This window comes from Fringilla coelebs (assembly GCF_963513975.1).
Source record: "Fringilla coelebs genome assembly, chromosome: 19".
NCBI classification, from domain to species: domain Eukaryota; kingdom Metazoa; phylum Chordata; class Aves; order Passeriformes; family Fringillidae; genus Fringilla; species Fringilla coelebs.
Genome location: NC_140045.1, coordinates 11,644,917 through 11,662,121, shown reverse-complemented (window position 1 = coordinate 11,662,121; position 17,205 = coordinate 11,644,917). Strand labels below are relative to the sequence as shown.

Genomic DNA, 17,205 nt, shown 5'->3' with positions numbered 1-17,205 from the left:
TCATGTGCAAGTAGATGTATTTAAACTTAAGTGCTCTGTCTGCTTAATTTTTTTTTTTTTGAAAAGGCCAGCCCACATTTTGACAATCAGATGTTGAACACTGGTATGACTGTCACATTCTTGTACATTTTCAAGCTCAATATTTCCAACATTAAAAATAAGTTGTGACTCAGAGTGGCTTAAATCTCTATGCTAAACAATAATTAATTTCACAAAAGGTTTGACCAAAGTAACACTAAATTGGGCTTGAAGTGACTCTTATCTAGATAATTATCTGCTCCTTTCAAAATGTCTAAATACAATTTTTAAAAATGTAATTTTCATTTTAAAAATCATCAGCATGGTTGTTTTATAGCATGTCTTGTCAATCCATGAGCTTTTAAAAGTGGTTCCTTTCCAAAGACAAGGGCAATACCTCAGTGGGTGACATGACCCTGCACAAGACCAGGACAAGCATGTTCACTACATTGATAACTCAGAGTAATGTCATCCTTTCTCAGTAATAATTTTTTAAAAAAGGGAAAAAAAACATAATTGAAAAGGCTCAGCAGCCTTCTATGAGAAGAAATACTCCTCTTGCTGATTTTCAAAACAACCTGAAAACAGTTGCAGGTGCAATCTAAAACTGGGTGGGACATTTGTTATAATGGTAAAAAAGGTAAATTACATCATTTTTTCCAAAGCAGCTTAAAACAAGTCTGGCAGTCTTTCATCAAGGTTATGTTTTACTAGTTTTTTGTATCATATCTGACTTAGATATTCATGTCTACCACCTGTAGACAGATCAGACATGTCCCAGCAAACAATCTGTCAAAAGAAAGGTAAAGTTTGCATATGCAGAGTAAAGTTGGTGAAACTTTCCCACGACTCTATTAAAGAAAGACCAAAATTACACAAAAAAGACAAAATCTCTCCAGAGAAACAGCATTTCTCTCCATATCTTTCCATCTTATTCCCTGGTTTAGAAGAAACAGAATGAGAAAGCACTGGTATTTGAGAGGCCACAAAAGCTTCAGCAGCCAAGAGTTTGCCATGAGAAAGGATCCCCCTTCCCCCTCTGATTTACATGTTTTTTAACTTGATTGTGGCTGGAATTGCCCAAAGAAGCTGAAAAAAAAAATAATATCTGGTGCTCAAAGCACTTTTGAATCTTAATGGCTGTTGGGAGTTTAATTTCCTCAGGATTTCTTTGAAAGTTCCACTATGTTTTGTTCTGTTTCGAAATGAAGACACAGAAGTAACAAATTATAGCAAAGAGGAAATGACCTTAAGCTGCACCAGGAAAGGCTTAATTTGATGTTGGAAAAAAATAATTCACTCCAAGGTTTGTGAAACCCTTGCACAGGTAACCAGGGCAGTGGTGCAGTCACCATCCCTGGTTTCTACCATCTAGAAAACCTAGATTTAAAAGACATGTTAGAAAGGGTTTAGTTTAAAAGGTTTTAACACATTTCAAAGATGTGTAAAAAGAGATCAGTCTTGCCAGTGGTTGGATTCAATGATCTTATAAAGGTCCATTCCAACCTAAATAATTCTGTGATTCAAAAGGATAAACAATGGTTGTGGGGAACTGCAGTGGGTGCTCTCAGATGTGGAAGTTGATTATTACATTTATTATTACCTAATTACACTTAGCCAGGTCCTCATCTTCTTCAGCATCTCACCTGGCTTTGAAAACACAAAGCTCAGGATCTCTCCCTTTCCTCTGGATTATTGCTCTTGCATTTTCTTCTCAGCTCCAGCCAGCCCTGTCTTGTGTTGGAGACACATCCACCTCCCTGCTGCTGCTCTGACAGCAGGGAGAGCCAAGCTCCTTCCTTGAGCAAGCTGCAATGACCTGCCCCTGATCCTCCCTGCTTTGCATCCTCCTTTCCTCTTCTGAGGAAAGGGCAGAACCCTCCTGATCTCAGATTTTGTGCCCTGTGCTACTATTTCCCTGTGGTACAATTTGTTTTTCCCTGTGCTACAATTTGTTTTTTCCCCTGTGCTACAACAATTTGACCAGCTGAGAAGCTGGATACCACTACAGAAAACAGGGAAAACCCAACACACAAACCTCAACTAAGGCTGAGAGCAGCCTGGATTATTTGTGCCATGAACTTTTCCAAGATGTTTGTAAATATTGCAGTGAAGTGCTAAAGGGACAAGGCTGACCAGTTAGAGAAGTGCCCAGTGATAACATGGCACAAAGTGCCTTTCTTCTGCTGCAGAACTGACACTTCCCTTCCTGTGCAAAGACAGAGAAGCTATTGATAACTATTTAATATTTATAGATACAATTTTAATGCATTATATTACAGATAACATTATAGTACTTGCCCTTTCCTGCCTGGAATGTAGCAAAAGCAGAGCCAGATACTAGATCTGAACTATCAATTATCAATTAAAATCCTGAACACACAATTAAAATCCTGAGATACTTCATGCAGCTGCCAGACAGGTCAAATAAATATATTTTACCACATCATTACCATACACAAACACTATCACCCACTGGTTAAACAAGGCTGATTCTTCATATCTAAAATAATCACCCAAGGCTGATTCTTCATATCTAAAATAATCACCCAAGGCTGATTCTTCATATCTAAAAGCAACATATATCTGCACATTTCAAATTTAAATTATGGATTCAGACAGTAAAATTAAGCAGCCTTTTCAAAACCAGCATTTTACTCAAAATCAGCTGCTAATAAATAAAAGACAAATAAAATTGCTCTATCACATTCATTTACAGAGTTCATCCTTCTCTCTACTGAGTGTTACTGCTCTGAGGCTTCTGCACAGCATCTAAAGTATTTTAAATCTGCAGATACTGGACTTGTTCCTGAATTAGGATAATTTAATGCTTTTTATTAACAAGTACTACTTCAGCCTGGGTAGATTTTGCTCATCAACAGGTGCAGAACCCTGACAGGAGAATGTTTGGTTTGTAAGATCCATATTGCCATGCTGTGTAATTCTGCAGGATGGCATGAATAACATGAACCCTTCATGATGTCTCCCATTCAAAGCTGGCAGGAACTTCCAATCAGTAAGTGCTGACACATCCCCAGTTAGAGCTTCTTTGGAAATGAAACACAAACCCAAAGAAGGACACAAGTCTCTACAGTCAGGACTTTTGAAATTTGAAATGTGCCTTTCCAGATCACTGTTACTGAAGGGATACAGAGCATTCAGAGGAATGCAGTCACACACTGAATCTTCTTTGTATATCAGGGGGACCTTGAAGACTGAGGAATGCCATGAAAATAGGACTGTTATAGATTTAATATGACTAAGATCTTACTAATCTTATTAAGTTTATTAAATTTATTAATCTACCTATACTACAGATTTCCCATCAGCAGATGCATTGCTATAGATTTATGATTTGTTCTTGCAGTCCCATATCTGAAATCACTGAAACCCTAAACTTACAAAAGGTTTGGTGATGCTGCAGCACAGTTTAGAGTTTTTAACCCTCTCAACACATTATGCAGCTGCTCCCTCTCCTGGCAGAAAATCCCCACGACAGCAATGTGCAGCAGGAGAGATCAGGCAGGACCAAAAGTGTTGTTTCAAATAAAGAGAAGTCATGTTTTAAATCCCTCTTTTGCAACTGAATACATTCCTGAGATTCACTGAAAGGAACTAATGTCACCCACAGAACCAGAAAAAGGCTTAAATTCAGTTTTGAACACATCAATCCCCATATTCCCAATTTTTGAGGAAAACTTGTCAGCCTCACTTTCCACTTCTCATTCTGCTGTGCACTCCTAATTCCTACCTAGGCTCAAATCTCCAAATCTTCAAAATCTCAAATCTCCAGAAGCTTGGAGCTCTTGTTTCTAAGAGGTTTAAAAACCACATCAGCTTTTCACTGGCCACCAAAGCTGGCCCTGGAGCTGACCCCACCTTACCATCCTCCAACGTCCCCGCGGCTGTCGGTGGTGTAGTCGGTGACACCGCTGAGCAGCGTGGCATAAATCTGATCAACATTGTCCCTGCACACAAACTCCTGCTGGGATCCATCTCCCTTCACACCCACTGTCTGGCAAACCCTTCAAAATAAAAAAAAAAAAAGAGGAAAAGAAGGGATGGGAGGCAATTGAGAGCAAGCTTTGTTATGTTGGTTAATAAAATTCATAATGTCCACTACAGATGGAATGAGGAATATTTCTGTGCTGAATTTGACCTGAGGAGTTCTGAGCAGTGTTTGGGTTCAAAGGAACACTGGCAAAGCTAGGATCTCAGCAGGGAAGTTGCTTTACTTCCTTCACCTGTTTTTTCACATTAAATTCTCCTATAAAGTGCTCCAAAAAAAGTTTTCACATCTGTAACACTACAAAAACCAACCTGCTTCAGTATCTGTCAGTCCCTGAGCTCTCCTTCAAATGAAGTCACCAAGAAGAGCAAATGGCCAACACAATGTGCATTGAACCTGATATTAAACTTCTTTGCCTTGAAGACACAGGGTTTTTAGCAGTGTAACAGTTTAAGAGCATAAAATATTAATGTATACTATGAACTGCACTGTGACATTCAACATAGAAAATGCTCCTTTAAATAAAAGGCACAATTTCTTTAAATCATTTCAATCTTTTTAAGATTGTGGAAAAACATATTCTTCCTCCTCAGTAAAGCTCATTAAATTTCAGCCCATGAGAAAAGCAAACATTAAAATACACTCTAGGTAGTCAGTTAACTGATAAAAACCTGACAGCACTATCAGAGCTGAAGTCCATAGTCAGGTGTGTGGCAATTCTCTGAATTAAAAATAAACTGAGTAATGGATATGCAGTCAAGATATGTGTGTGTGATTGTAAATGATTTTAAGACTCATGCTCCCAGCTGAATGAACAGGAAAAAGCTTCTACATAAAGATTTCAAATTAGACACAAGCAGGGGTGAGAAACATACTTTGCAATTGCTATTAAGGCATCTCTCCTGGCTTCAGCAAAGCTCACATCTTCAGGGGAAATTATTATAACTTTTTTTAGACCTTCCAAAACCTGAAAAAATACAAAAAATGAGATGTATAAACCCAAAGCATTTTTTACTATGTTAAATTTAGATATCACAGCAAAATCAGTTCAATCCTCTATGAAGGAACCAAGCAGGCAGCAGAGTTTGGATTCTCACCAGGAGAGGCCTGTAAGGCTTTACACATCATCACCAGAGCATTACTCAGAAATTCATCTGTATTCCTATCAGTTCTTCTTGTTTATGGGAACAATATAGCTCAAAAATGAGAACAACAGGCTAAGTTTGCATTCTGTCTGGAGGAGGGTAACCCTATGGAAATATCACTTCTGTGGTAGAATTGTGCCTAAGGGCAAAAGGTCTCTGCTCTCTGCTGCAGCTCTTTAAATCCTCAGGGCACTTAGGTAGAAGTTCTACTAGAAGCTAAGATCTATATTCTAAACCCATATTTCTATTTCACTCTGTGGCTCATCTCTCTCAAGGGGTTTCAGTTCAATCCCTGGAGCAAACCTCTCTTCCTCCCTCTCTCCTCTCTTCCCTTGGACCAATATCCCCCAGCAAAGGGTTAATTCAACATTAACACTACTAAAGCAGCACTAAACATTAATTATCAAAAACTATGGCAAGCTCAACTCATGATGATTTTCTGTGCATTAGCATTCAAACCCCTTTGACAAAGACCTTTAATTATGATCATTATTATTAATTTGATTACTGTCACAGGTTTCACTCATTCATTACCATGATCCTATTTTCTCACCTGCTGGAGCCTGCCCTTCAGCAGAAATCTTGGAAGGGCCCCAAGAGCTCGTGAAAAGCCACAACGAATCATTTCCTCTGTGTTTTGTAGTTCTGAAACGTACTGTGTCACCAGCTCATCTGGAAAAAATACAATTGCAGAGTGAAAAGCAACCACCACATTGTTAGAATTTCATATTTGGCTAAGGAAAAAAAAAAAAAAATAAGGAAAAGAACCACTAAACAAAGCAGCTGGAAAATTTTGGAATTTGTTAAAGTAAAATGTTGAATATCTTAATTTTCTACAGAAAAAGGATAAAAATTTTAAGATATTCACTTTTACATGAAATTTTCTGTCTAAAAATCTGACTTTGCATTTATACTAAGCCTATTACTTCAGAGAGAGAAAAGACAGAGTTCACAAAGAGTTTTCAAGTTCTAGACATCCAACAAGCACAAATTTCTGGTTGAGCACAGGGGAGCAAGTTCTTTTTATATTTATAGGTCTCCATTTTTTCTCACTGGGTAAGTGTTCTGTGTTAGGCAGGAGATCCCCAGGTTTGGGAAGAACAATTATTTTAACAGTTTTCCTTCAGAAAACTCCTGACTGGAGTCGTGTTTTAGCACACACACAGATCATAACTAAACAGTGAGATAATTTCAGATCATTTTTCATAAATGAAGTTGGGTGTTTTGGAGGAGAAATCTCAGGAAGAAATGTCACCTTTGGTTCTGTGTGCTGGCACAGGACACAGCAGGGACAGCGACCCAACAAACAGCAGCAGAGTCAAAAGGCACAAGAATAAACACAGAATAAAAAATGGAAAAAGGAACCTCAGCAAACATCAAAGTGATAGCAAGGAGAAAATGAGGGTGTAGGAAAAAATAAAAAGAGGAAAAGTCAGGAACAGGTTCACATTGCTGCTGTAGTCTTTAACTCAGACTTATAGCCAATTCTTCCTTTACCCAATTTTTCACATTCAACTCTCCTGTAAAATGCAGAGAAAACCAAAGTACTCCAGAAAAGCTTCTCCAAGCCAGCTGCAATAAACACAGCTCTGATTGAGACAGGAGCAAGGTGGTCTTATCAACCCCATTACTGCACAGACACTTTTTAATCCTCAAAGCAAAAGAAGCAGAGATCCTGGGAAGATTACATAATTGTGCCAGTGCTTACTGTAATCTAAGGTTTAAATGGTTGAGCAATATTTGCTAGAGGAAGAAAGAAGAGTTGCCATAAGAAACTCCCCATTCATCATCATTCCTGCCTGCTTTTTTAAACCCCAATGCAATGGACAGGCCCCAGCTTGTCCCTGCCATCAGCAGCCCAGCTCCCTGGCCAGAGGTGAGCAACACCTCCAGATAAGCACATTTATTTCAAACTTTCCAAAGCACCAGGGTGTCAGGAGTCCTGAGGCCACAGGAAGATGCAGTGTTTGCTGGGACAGCAAGATCTTGAACAGTGAGGCTGGGACAGTCTCCACTCTGAGTGATGGAAATTGAAGACTGATATTTTAGCCAAATGACACAGCAAGGAGCAAAAAACAGCTCTTGACTTATAACCACTCAGTAATTATGGTGGAAAGTGTAATGCAAATGTTAATATTCTTCTAAGAGCCTTCAGCTTCATAAACCAACAGGGCCTGTGAAGTGTCTACAGTATTAATTCCACACAACCCATCCTGAAAGAATATTAAAAGAGAAAGTCAGCAAAACTAAACCAGAACACACTAAGACAGGAAAACACTGAGAGAAGGTCAAAACAAACAGAGGCAAAAGCAGTGATTCAATAGAAGTTCAGCCTTATAAGGACAGATTCAGAATATCAAAGTGCTAAAGCACCCTTGATTGGTGCTTTCATTTTAATCATCAAGCAACAGTGAAACTCTGGTTAAATTTTACCAAAAGCTTTTATTTTTTTCCCCTAATCCCCTTGATCATGTCCAGACCTGCTTTAACTGATTTATCTAAGGCACCTGCACTGCAGCTTCCACTCATACCCACATCCATCACACACTCTGGGAGGACTTTTACTACTGACTTCAATCCCACAACAGATAGGTATGAAATTTGTAAGTTTTATGGGTACAGAAATAAAATACATCTTTTTTTTTTGTTTCTTTTATTAAAAGATGCTTGCATGTGTAATGCCACTTCTGTTATCATGTGTGGAGCAGCCTCCAGTGCAGCCAAGGCCAAATAAAAAGGTCCTCAAGATGGAGCTGACCTGAGAGTTTTCTAGAACAGAAAAATTATCAATTCACAATTCTACTGCAGAAAGTCCCATGAGAAATTTTATCTGTATCTACAAATTTGACCTAACTGTGTCTCTAGACCATCACAGCCACATTGCCATGTGTTTGCCATTGTGCAAACACAAGGCAGATGAAAAGTAAAACTCAATGGCAGGCAGGGCCCAAGTCCAGCAGGGAAAGGGCCACTCTGGGGTTTGGGTTTATTTATTTATTTATTTTTACCAAGATTTAGCACTATATGAAGTATTTTCAAATCAGGATAAGCTGCTTTTCTAGTTCAGCCCTAATGGCTTTGGGGCATGGACTGCATGTAAATACAGTGCTCAATATCAACATCATTTTGGGAGCAGCTCTGAGACAAATAAATAGTAGGTATTTTGTTACCTGCTTTAATAATGGCAAGAAATAAGAAATCTATATTTTATTAAGTATATGTAGTTCACTGTCATATTTAGAAAAATAAGAATATAAATGTTGTTCTTAAAATATTTATCTGTACAATTCAGCAGTTTGTCTCTGATGGACATGATACAATCTGATCCTTGAAAGGAAGACAGCTACAAGAAAAGCAGTATAAAAAAAGATGCTGATTCATACACCCCTAAGAGAAGTTTGAGCCTCCTCCTGTACTGCTGATCCCAACACAAACACAGGAGCTTGCACATGCACATTTACCAGAACTCTGGGTCTCCTTTTCCATCCTTTTCTTATCCCTTAGCAACTCTCCTGTAAATCAGCCATGATCTCTGGCAGAGTTTATCAATATAGGATGTGAAAATCATTCACTTTGTTAAAATTTAGGATTTTAGAAATGCACAATCTTTGGTTCTTTGTTTTACAGTATGGAACAGAAATTTGCCTCATTATTGTGGTGCCTTCCACTCACCTCCAGTCTAAAGCCAGCATTTATGGAGGAAATGAGACATTTCCTACACTTCAGTTGTCATTTTTCAGACAGCTTTCAGCTGTCAGTTATTTTTCCTGAAGAATTTGAAGTGGTTTTAAAACCAGTGCTGCCCCACCTTGTTCTGTACAATCCCTCCAAAGTGCAAGTTTTGTCCAGCCCAGCACTCTGTGCCTCTGTGTTAAACATGAATCATTACCCTGCAGAGCTGGATCAGCTTCTCCCCTCTCGTTGATGTAAAATTCATTGCACAGAGCAGCCAGTGCAGACACTGCAGACTCCTGCAACAAAGGCACAGAAATGCATTTAATCACCTCATTTCTTTTTAGAATTTTTAAGGAAAAATAAAGTGGATTTAAAAAAAAAATTATTTTCAGATACTGGCATTTCCTTTCTTATTATTTCTTCCCAATACTGGTTTAGTAAGGAAACTCATGTAAGGAAAAAACCAGATTTTCATCTTATTCCCTCAATATGACCAGTAAGCTAAATTAGCATTTAAAACAATACCAGTAATGGATGAAATGTATTTTCAGTTCAGATGAAAGACCTCCAGGATGACACAGCATCACAAAACACACAAGTCATTATTTCATCTTATTTCATATCTATCCATGTACTGATGCCAGACTGACAAGAAACAAACCCTATTTCCCCAGGGAGCTACAGAAAGGAAACAGACAGGAACATGGACTGAAGGTAATAACCAAAAAAGCCCAAACATCCAGGATCACAGACCTTGTGTCCTAATCAGAACTGGCTTAGAAAAGGATCAGTGGTTGTGTATCATACCTGAGCCTCCTCTTTCACTTTTAGAGTGATTTCAGTTACTGATACAGAACACAAAATAACTCAGCTGCTATTTCAGAAAGCACAGAATAAAATATGGAATAGAATTTAATAGAATACATAATAGAATAGAATTTATGGCTGAGTTATACTTTTCAGCTGATACTATAATGTTACCCAAAATTATAATAAATTTGAAAGCACACAAAAGCTATGCATGGTTCACTTCATGTTAACAGCAATCCCTGCTAACACTCATGCTCTCCAGGTACAAGAAATCTCAGCTGTAATGCAGAATTCCTGCCCAGCTGATTCATTCTGCCCTCAAAGACACCTCAGACAAGTTCTCTATGCAAAATCAAGGACTTGAAAGAAAACCAGCACTCACCCAAACAATATTCTAACTACCACAGGGATAATAGTAACAAAATAAGCAGAATTATCCAACTGCTGTAGATCAGGGACCTTTAAAGGCCAAATTACCCAACCTCTGCCATGGGCAGGGACACCTGGGACCAGACCAGATTGCTCAGGTATTTCACTTTCTAAATTAAATCTTTTTCACCTTAAGTGTATGAAGTTAAACTGGAAGAGAATACTGTATGTCAGAAAAAAGAGATTACTTTTCAACATTTTAAGCATTGCCCTTACAATTATTTCTCTCTAAAACAGAAGCAGAAATAAGTGAGAATTGCCAATTAGTAAATACACTTTGCCTGGCTTTAAGTGATGTTTACCAAACAGGTTAAAATTCTCTACAGCCTATAATTAATTCTTTTAAGCTTTTGATTTAGAAGTTCCAGTTATAAGAAATACCAGCACTTTGAATAAATTGTTAATGCCAAAAGAATATCCTAAGAATTCAAATTTCTTTTTTAAATTTCCTCCAGTGATTTGGATACAACTCCATTCTCCTCTGTGTCCCAAGGAAGGCTTTAAAAGATGAGGTGTGACATACCTGAAATATCTTTTTATCTTATTACTAACACCTAACACAATGAACACAGTGTGTTAAATTCAGATTGGCTGTAAGCTCCAGCAGGGCAGAAATTGCCTTTATAATTCAGCAGAGATCAAACTGCCATGGGATTTCTTGGGAAAATTAGGGTGAATAACTGGAGGTGCTAAGATGGTATAAATAAAACAGCATGAGACACATCCATCAATGGATTTAATATTCAGAATCAGATCAGTCTGAGAGCACAGAAAAAGAATTTGCAGCAAAGTTTAATGGAAAATTTAAGCTCCTTGTCCTGAATAACTCTGGTAACTCAGAGCAAAGCTCACAGAGCACCTGTGGACATCATCCAGAGCATGTTTAACTCTCACAAGAGTTCTCTGAAATCACATATACTACAAGTACACCAAAACAGAAGCAAAGCACCCTCTAAATATAACCAGAGAGCCACCAGGGAGCAGCTTCCAGCACCACCAACCTGTCCAGAAATACAGAAAGGAACAACCTTTAACTGCTCAAGTGTTAATCAGAAAGGTCCACTGGAATTTTGAGGAATTCAAAATACACTTTATAAAATACCCCTTCTCACACATCTAAGAAACATGCATTCAAGAACCAGTAAGATCCCATGGATATTCCACCAAGGAAAAGCAAAATTATTTCTCATTTTGCATTTCATGTGACCACATGAAGGAGGAGAAACCCTTGTACCTTGATGTGCTGTCGTGCAGCGCTGGAAACAAGAGTGAGATGTCTTAGGCTGTCATTTATCAACCACTGCCAACCACCTGCAACAGCAAGGAACACAAACAGCTTTAACTTTTCTTACTTTCTCAACTTCAACATCTTCCATTGAATTTTCCCACAGATTTCCACAGCAATTACACAGATCAAACTGTGTCCTTGGTTTTCCAAACTCAACAAGGCTGTGGCTCCCAGCAGAGCTGCTCCAGACTGGGTTACCATGTCCACAGTGACCACCCCACGCCTGCTGATGCTGAATACTGCACATTTTATTTCTTGTCAACAGCTAAAAAACAAATCTTCAAGTTGATCAGCATCTGCTGCAGTATTTGTCTATCTTTTTGGTATTTTTTTAATGTGTTAGACCACCCAACCCCATTAATTTTATTTCTTTGAAAAGTATAATTTCTTAATACTTTAATGAATAGTTACCACAGTCATGGAAGGTTATTTAAAATAAGACTTACTGATTATTGGATCTCCTCTAAATGGCATTTTTGATAGTGACAACTTCTCAATTAAAGTGCAGACTGTAAGAAAATAAGTTTGATAACAAGATAAATACCCCCAGTAAAGAGAAATTGCAACAATTTTGAAGAGACAACCACAAAAAGTTACATTAGCAATAATTTTAAATTGAAGAATATTTACAAATAGATATTCAAAATAACAGAAATTAAAAACTGGAAGGAAATTACATTTGTACAAAAATCACTGTGATGCAGTAACAGTCCTCTGACTGTTAGTCCCACCATTCCTGCAAATCCCTTGTTTGGGGGGATGTTTTCCCCCTCTGCCATTCAAGGTGTGCACATACAGATCACTTTTTTTTGCTAAACAACCTGGAAATAGTAGTGTAGCATAAGAGACAAGGATAATACCACAGCCACCAAAAACTATTCAAATATATATGACAGGTTTTCCTACTTCTTATTCACATGTTTTTGAACCTCCAAGGAGTGGCATTTGTTCACTGCACACAGCTGGGAGCTATGAAACTGGATGGAACTTTATTTCCTTGATACTTGGAATATATGAGCACATCCTTTTCATAATAAAGCCCTTATTATTTTTAATCTGTGAACTTATTAGAGTTCTAATGCTTACAAACCCACTTTGAGAATTGTATGTTTTAAAAATGTTTTGAGGTTTTTTTGGGGAATGGAGATTAACACAACAAACACTGCAAACTTAATCTATGAACTTAAGAGTTCTGATGCTTACAAATCCACTTTCAGAATTGTATTTCTTTTAAAGGTTTTGAGGTTTTTTTGGGGAATGGAGATTAACACAGGAAATATTTCAAATTTTCTGTCCAACAGATTGACTGTATTGCTCAAATGAAAACTCAGCACTTGGGGAATACCATTATCTTTCACCTCCTGATGTTCAGTTCAAATAAATGAGATTGGTCCAGCTCCATGTCACTGCCTGGCTGCTTTAGAGCTGGTGGAGAGGAGGGAAAGGGCAGAAGAAGGTGCAGTGTAAAATAATCCCATTGTTTTGTTTTCCTCTCCTCCCACAACCTGACTTTTGACTCTTCCTCTGGGCTCTGTACACAGCTCATCACCTCCATTTATAATCAACTTATTGGGCTCCAAATCCACTCTATTTGTCACACCAAATCCTCTCAGCACTGTGTGTCAGCTTCTCTGAGCTGATATTTATTCACAGACAAGTGCAATGTGACTAAACCCAGGTTAAGTCTCTTGGGGTTCCTCCTTAGCTCTCTGCACTTCTTTGTGCTCTTTTGTGGTTGAGACCATCATCTTCATTAGACATGCAGGCAATTTGTGGAACATCTTCAATTCTTCTCTCATTCCACCTACACACTTGGATCATGCCAAAATACTGCCATTTGTATTTCTCCAAAACCATGAAATGTTCAGCTGCTTAAAAGCTAAAACATATCACAATAAAACTATTCCTTCAGCTTGCATTTTTGTGTCAAATCTCACTCAAATCCCCCTTCTCTTCCACCTTTCACCCACGAGCTCTGGATGGTTTCAGCTCTTCCAAGCTGGAATCTGCTCTGCAGCACTTCCTTCATTCAGCTCACAAGCAGGAAACCAAGTTGGCATCATTTCCTCATCCACCCTGGCTACCTCTTCCTGCAACACCCTTCCTTTTTACAGCACACAGCAATCTTCCAAATCCATCTTTTCTGTGCTGCCACACTCCCCACACACTGTTGTTTATATGGTCTTTGTGCTTCACTTCTGTGCACACACATGGTATGATTAAATCATTATTTCCACCATTTGAAAGTGCAGATTGTATCTCTTCTGGAGGGGAATCTGAATAAATCACTGAAAAAACTTCACTGTGTGCAAGAGCAGAAGGACACAGTGTGACACAGAGCCCAGAACCATCTCCAGCTCTTACACAGAGTTATTCCAAGTGCATTGGTTATTCCAAGTGTATTTACACCCATCTGCTGATTGGCCTCCAAAGTTCATCTCTTCTTAATTATTGTGCAGACTTTACTTACACATTCAACACAGCACATGCAAAACAAACTGGAAACACATCAACAGCCAAATTCCTCAGGGCACCTCTGGTGCTGTCCCAGCCCAGCTGAGGTACTTACCAGCTGGTCTCATCAGCTCTCCACCTAAACCCCTGCAAAGCAAAAACAGCCTTCAGAGAACAACCCAGCACAGGCAGCCTGAGTGTACACTGCCCAGAGTGAGGTAAAAAGCACCTCAAAACCATTTCAGAATGAAAGCAGAGCTTAGAATACCCACAGTTTTGTGTTTGATCAACTCTGCTTCCTTTTAAATCAACTTTTCTTGACTTCAGCGTGATTAATACAAACCTCTCCTGAATATTAAGCTTTCTTCTTGCAAAAATGCACTCCCAGTCTTCCTAATCTTTAATGTGAATAATAAAAGGATTGTCAAGTTCATTTTGCTTTTCTTATCACTTGCTTCAGGAACATTCCAAACCCATGAGACTGGCCAAAGGACTTTCCAGTCATACAGTCTCTACCAGCTTCTGATTTCCACAAATGAAAAGGAACTACATGCAATTTTTAAATAAAATCATCATCTCTCTGAAACTAAATAGAAACTTCCCAGTTCCCATTTTCACATGTTAACTGCTTTCCTCTCCTGGTGAGATTTACCACCTTTCTCCTTTCCTGCTCAAGCCCTCTCCCAGGTGATTTTGTGTTTATCACCACAAGAAACACATCAGGAAAGGGGGAGAAACAAATGGCTCAAGCTGCTTCAGAGCCTCCTGAGGTGAAGCTGTGTTCCTCAAGGATGGTTTCACCAGCTCAGACCTCAGCCCAGTTCCTCTGTCTGAACAGGAGCCTGGCCAGCACCAGCACTGGGAGAAGAAAATCTGAGCTGGGCAGAAGGTGGGGAGAGGGAAAAGCATCCTGGAAATGGCAGGGGCTGTTTGCACCCTTGGGCTTGTCCTGACCCCACTGAGCAGTGTCTGCTGTGTCTGCATCCCCAGCCCCAAGGCAATGCCTCAGGAGTTTCACTCAGTGTCACCCTCTGTGGCTTCACTGCTCCATTTTGTGAACCTTTGACCTCCCCTTCCTTTGGATATTTCCTCCCTTGACTCCTTACTGTCTGCCTTCACTTCTGCTGGAATATTTCCTCCCTGAGGTGTGCCAAACCCTTAATCACCTGTTTGCATGTCCATGCTCTGGCAGAAACTCCCAGCAAGGGCAGCAACAACAAAGACCTGTTGATTTGCTTGTTGTTTTTTGTTTATTTTAAACATTTTCTTCCCTCCTCTCCTCCTCCCTCCCCACAATACAATTAGTAGCTGTGCTCAGAAGGCCAGCTTAGCAATCCTAACAGCTCTTACAACTTTGTTCTCCAGTTTATCCCTTTGTATGAGCTTCAAAAGCCTGAACACTTTAAACAGGTTTTTCCATTCCTCACGAGGAGGTCCCCTCTGTAATATGCTCTCAACAATTTCATTGGTGTTTCAGGTAACACAGAGATGCCAACTTCACAATATTCTCATTTGCCACAGGTCAGCATTTCCTTTAATTGAGAAACTTTTGCTTTCCACTATCAATACAGATTAGGTTTAATTTAATAATCCCCAGCTCAATTTATCATTGGAGGAAGCAAGCACAGATTCAACATCCTCATGCTGATAAGGTCTGTGTATTTTCTACCCCACCTTCCTACCATGCTGCTTGCTCTCCAGCTTCTAAAAAATGTAAATCAGAAAACAAAAAAAAGCGATGCAAGGAGTGGAGACAGCAGCAAAAGCAGGTGACTGATGTGGCAAGCCTTGCTTCCTCTTCCTCACTTCTTCTCCCCTTTATTTTGCCTTCACCCATTCCTCACCTTGCTGCAAATGAGTAGAAAATAATCACCTTGCAAATGTGTTTGGTGTGCAGCAGAGTCTGCTGATGCAGGGGTTCAGATATGGACTGCTCTGCTCCAACTACAAAGCAAGGACTGACTCACAAAGGCTGCTCCTCTCCATCTCCCCACACTGCCAAGAAGGAAGTCAGGCCACTCCAAGCTGTGCTGATGGTAATAATTTGAGTGCTATCCCAACTCCAGTTCAGTTCAGAGCCTCTCTGAGGATTGCTGTCCCCGTGCAAGAATGCAGCAAGGTGACAGGGATTTGCATAGCAGCTTTTCCACGTGGCACAAACTCCAATCCAGTCCCTCTTGGTGGCACCATGACCTGAGTGTGCTCCTCTGCAAAGCCTCCTGAGCTGGTTCTTGCTCAGACACTCTGCATGTCCACCAATAAAGCTAATTCTGTTCTCCCTTTCCACAGCTCATCCATATTTCACTTTTAAGAACCGAGAATTCTTTCATAATCCAAGATCTTTCCTCAGCCAGTGCTTGGTTTGTCAAACATGTTGCACATCTTTCTATTAACTTTATCTCACTCCACAGTATTTCACTAAATTAAAAAGATACAGATCTACCTAATTCAGAGAGTCTGAATTCTGCTGTACAGTCAGTATTCCTTCTTTTTTATTCCAAAGACACATCCACAAGTTGCATCACATTATTAGATGTACCTGTTTCAAGCTTTAATTATTAATTCAATTTGCAAATTGACTGATGCAGTGCCCAGGCTCCACAAGCTCCTGAGCATTCCTTCCTGTGTGCAGCTCCCCAGCAATGCTTCTCTCCTAGAAACATCCTGGCATGAGTCACAATGTACGTGTGGAAAATAAAATATATAAACCCTTGCAGAACTGAGGAATTAACACTACTGACCTAAGAATGACAGAATCTATTTTATAATTATATTGGCTTGAATCAGAACCAGTGACAGTGCTGTTCTCAGGGCATAAAGAAGTTCAAAGTACTTTTGTGGATTTATTTTTTTTAATTATTTTAAGCCTGCTGCTTTTTGTGCAAAAGCCAGAATTTCTCTTTAAGATAATAAAAATAACAGCAACTGAAGCTGTTTAGAATTGAAAAGCATCTATGTTTTCACAGGTATTCAAATCTGAAGTTAGAAGTACTGGGAGAGCTGAAGAGATTCAGCTGTAAAGACTGTATTTTGGGAGAGCTGAGAACACATATTTCACCTCCACATGAACAGCAACCAAGCATTTTCCTTGGGAACTCTTTGTCCCAGATAGAACTGAGGTATCTTTAAAGGTCCAGGCTGCACATTCCCTGGGGTTTGGAGGTACAGAATGGCTTTATCAGAGGGTACACCAGGGGGAAGGGAAACCCCTGAGCTCAGCTGAATAGGTTAACAAAGCTTTCATGGCCAACCCTTCAGGATGCACAGAATAAACCACACCAACGTGAGAAACACCAAGTTCCTGTGCCATGTTGTATTCTAACATCAGAATGCTACAGGTGAAATCCTGCCTCTATGGCAGTAAAAGCTTTCCCAGT

At 39.3% G+C, this 17,205-nt stretch overlaps 1 protein-coding gene across 2 annotated transcripts in view; it reads right to left on the bottom strand.

Annotated features, from left to right (window-relative positions):
• Positions 1 to 17,205, bottom strand: part of TBCD (tubulin folding cofactor D) — a 118,591-nt gene that overhangs the window by 22,364 nt on the left and 79,022 nt on the right. For both annotated transcript variants that reach the window (XM_084218412.1, XM_084218411.1), the window contains exons 24-30: positions 13,944 to 13,975; positions 11,821 to 11,883; positions 11,321 to 11,397; positions 9,062 to 9,143; positions 5,726 to 5,844; positions 4,903 to 4,994; positions 3,903 to 4,043 (exon numbers count right to left, since the gene is read on the bottom strand). In XM_084218412.1, the coding sequence (XP_084074538.1) occupies positions 3,903 to 4,043; positions 4,903 to 4,994; positions 5,726 to 5,844; positions 9,062 to 9,143; positions 11,321 to 11,397; positions 11,821 to 11,883; positions 13,944 to 13,975 (606 nt within the window). The remainder of the gene's footprint in view (positions 1 to 3,902; positions 4,044 to 4,902; positions 4,995 to 5,725; positions 5,845 to 9,061; positions 9,144 to 11,320; positions 11,398 to 11,820; positions 11,884 to 13,943; positions 13,976 to 17,205) is intronic.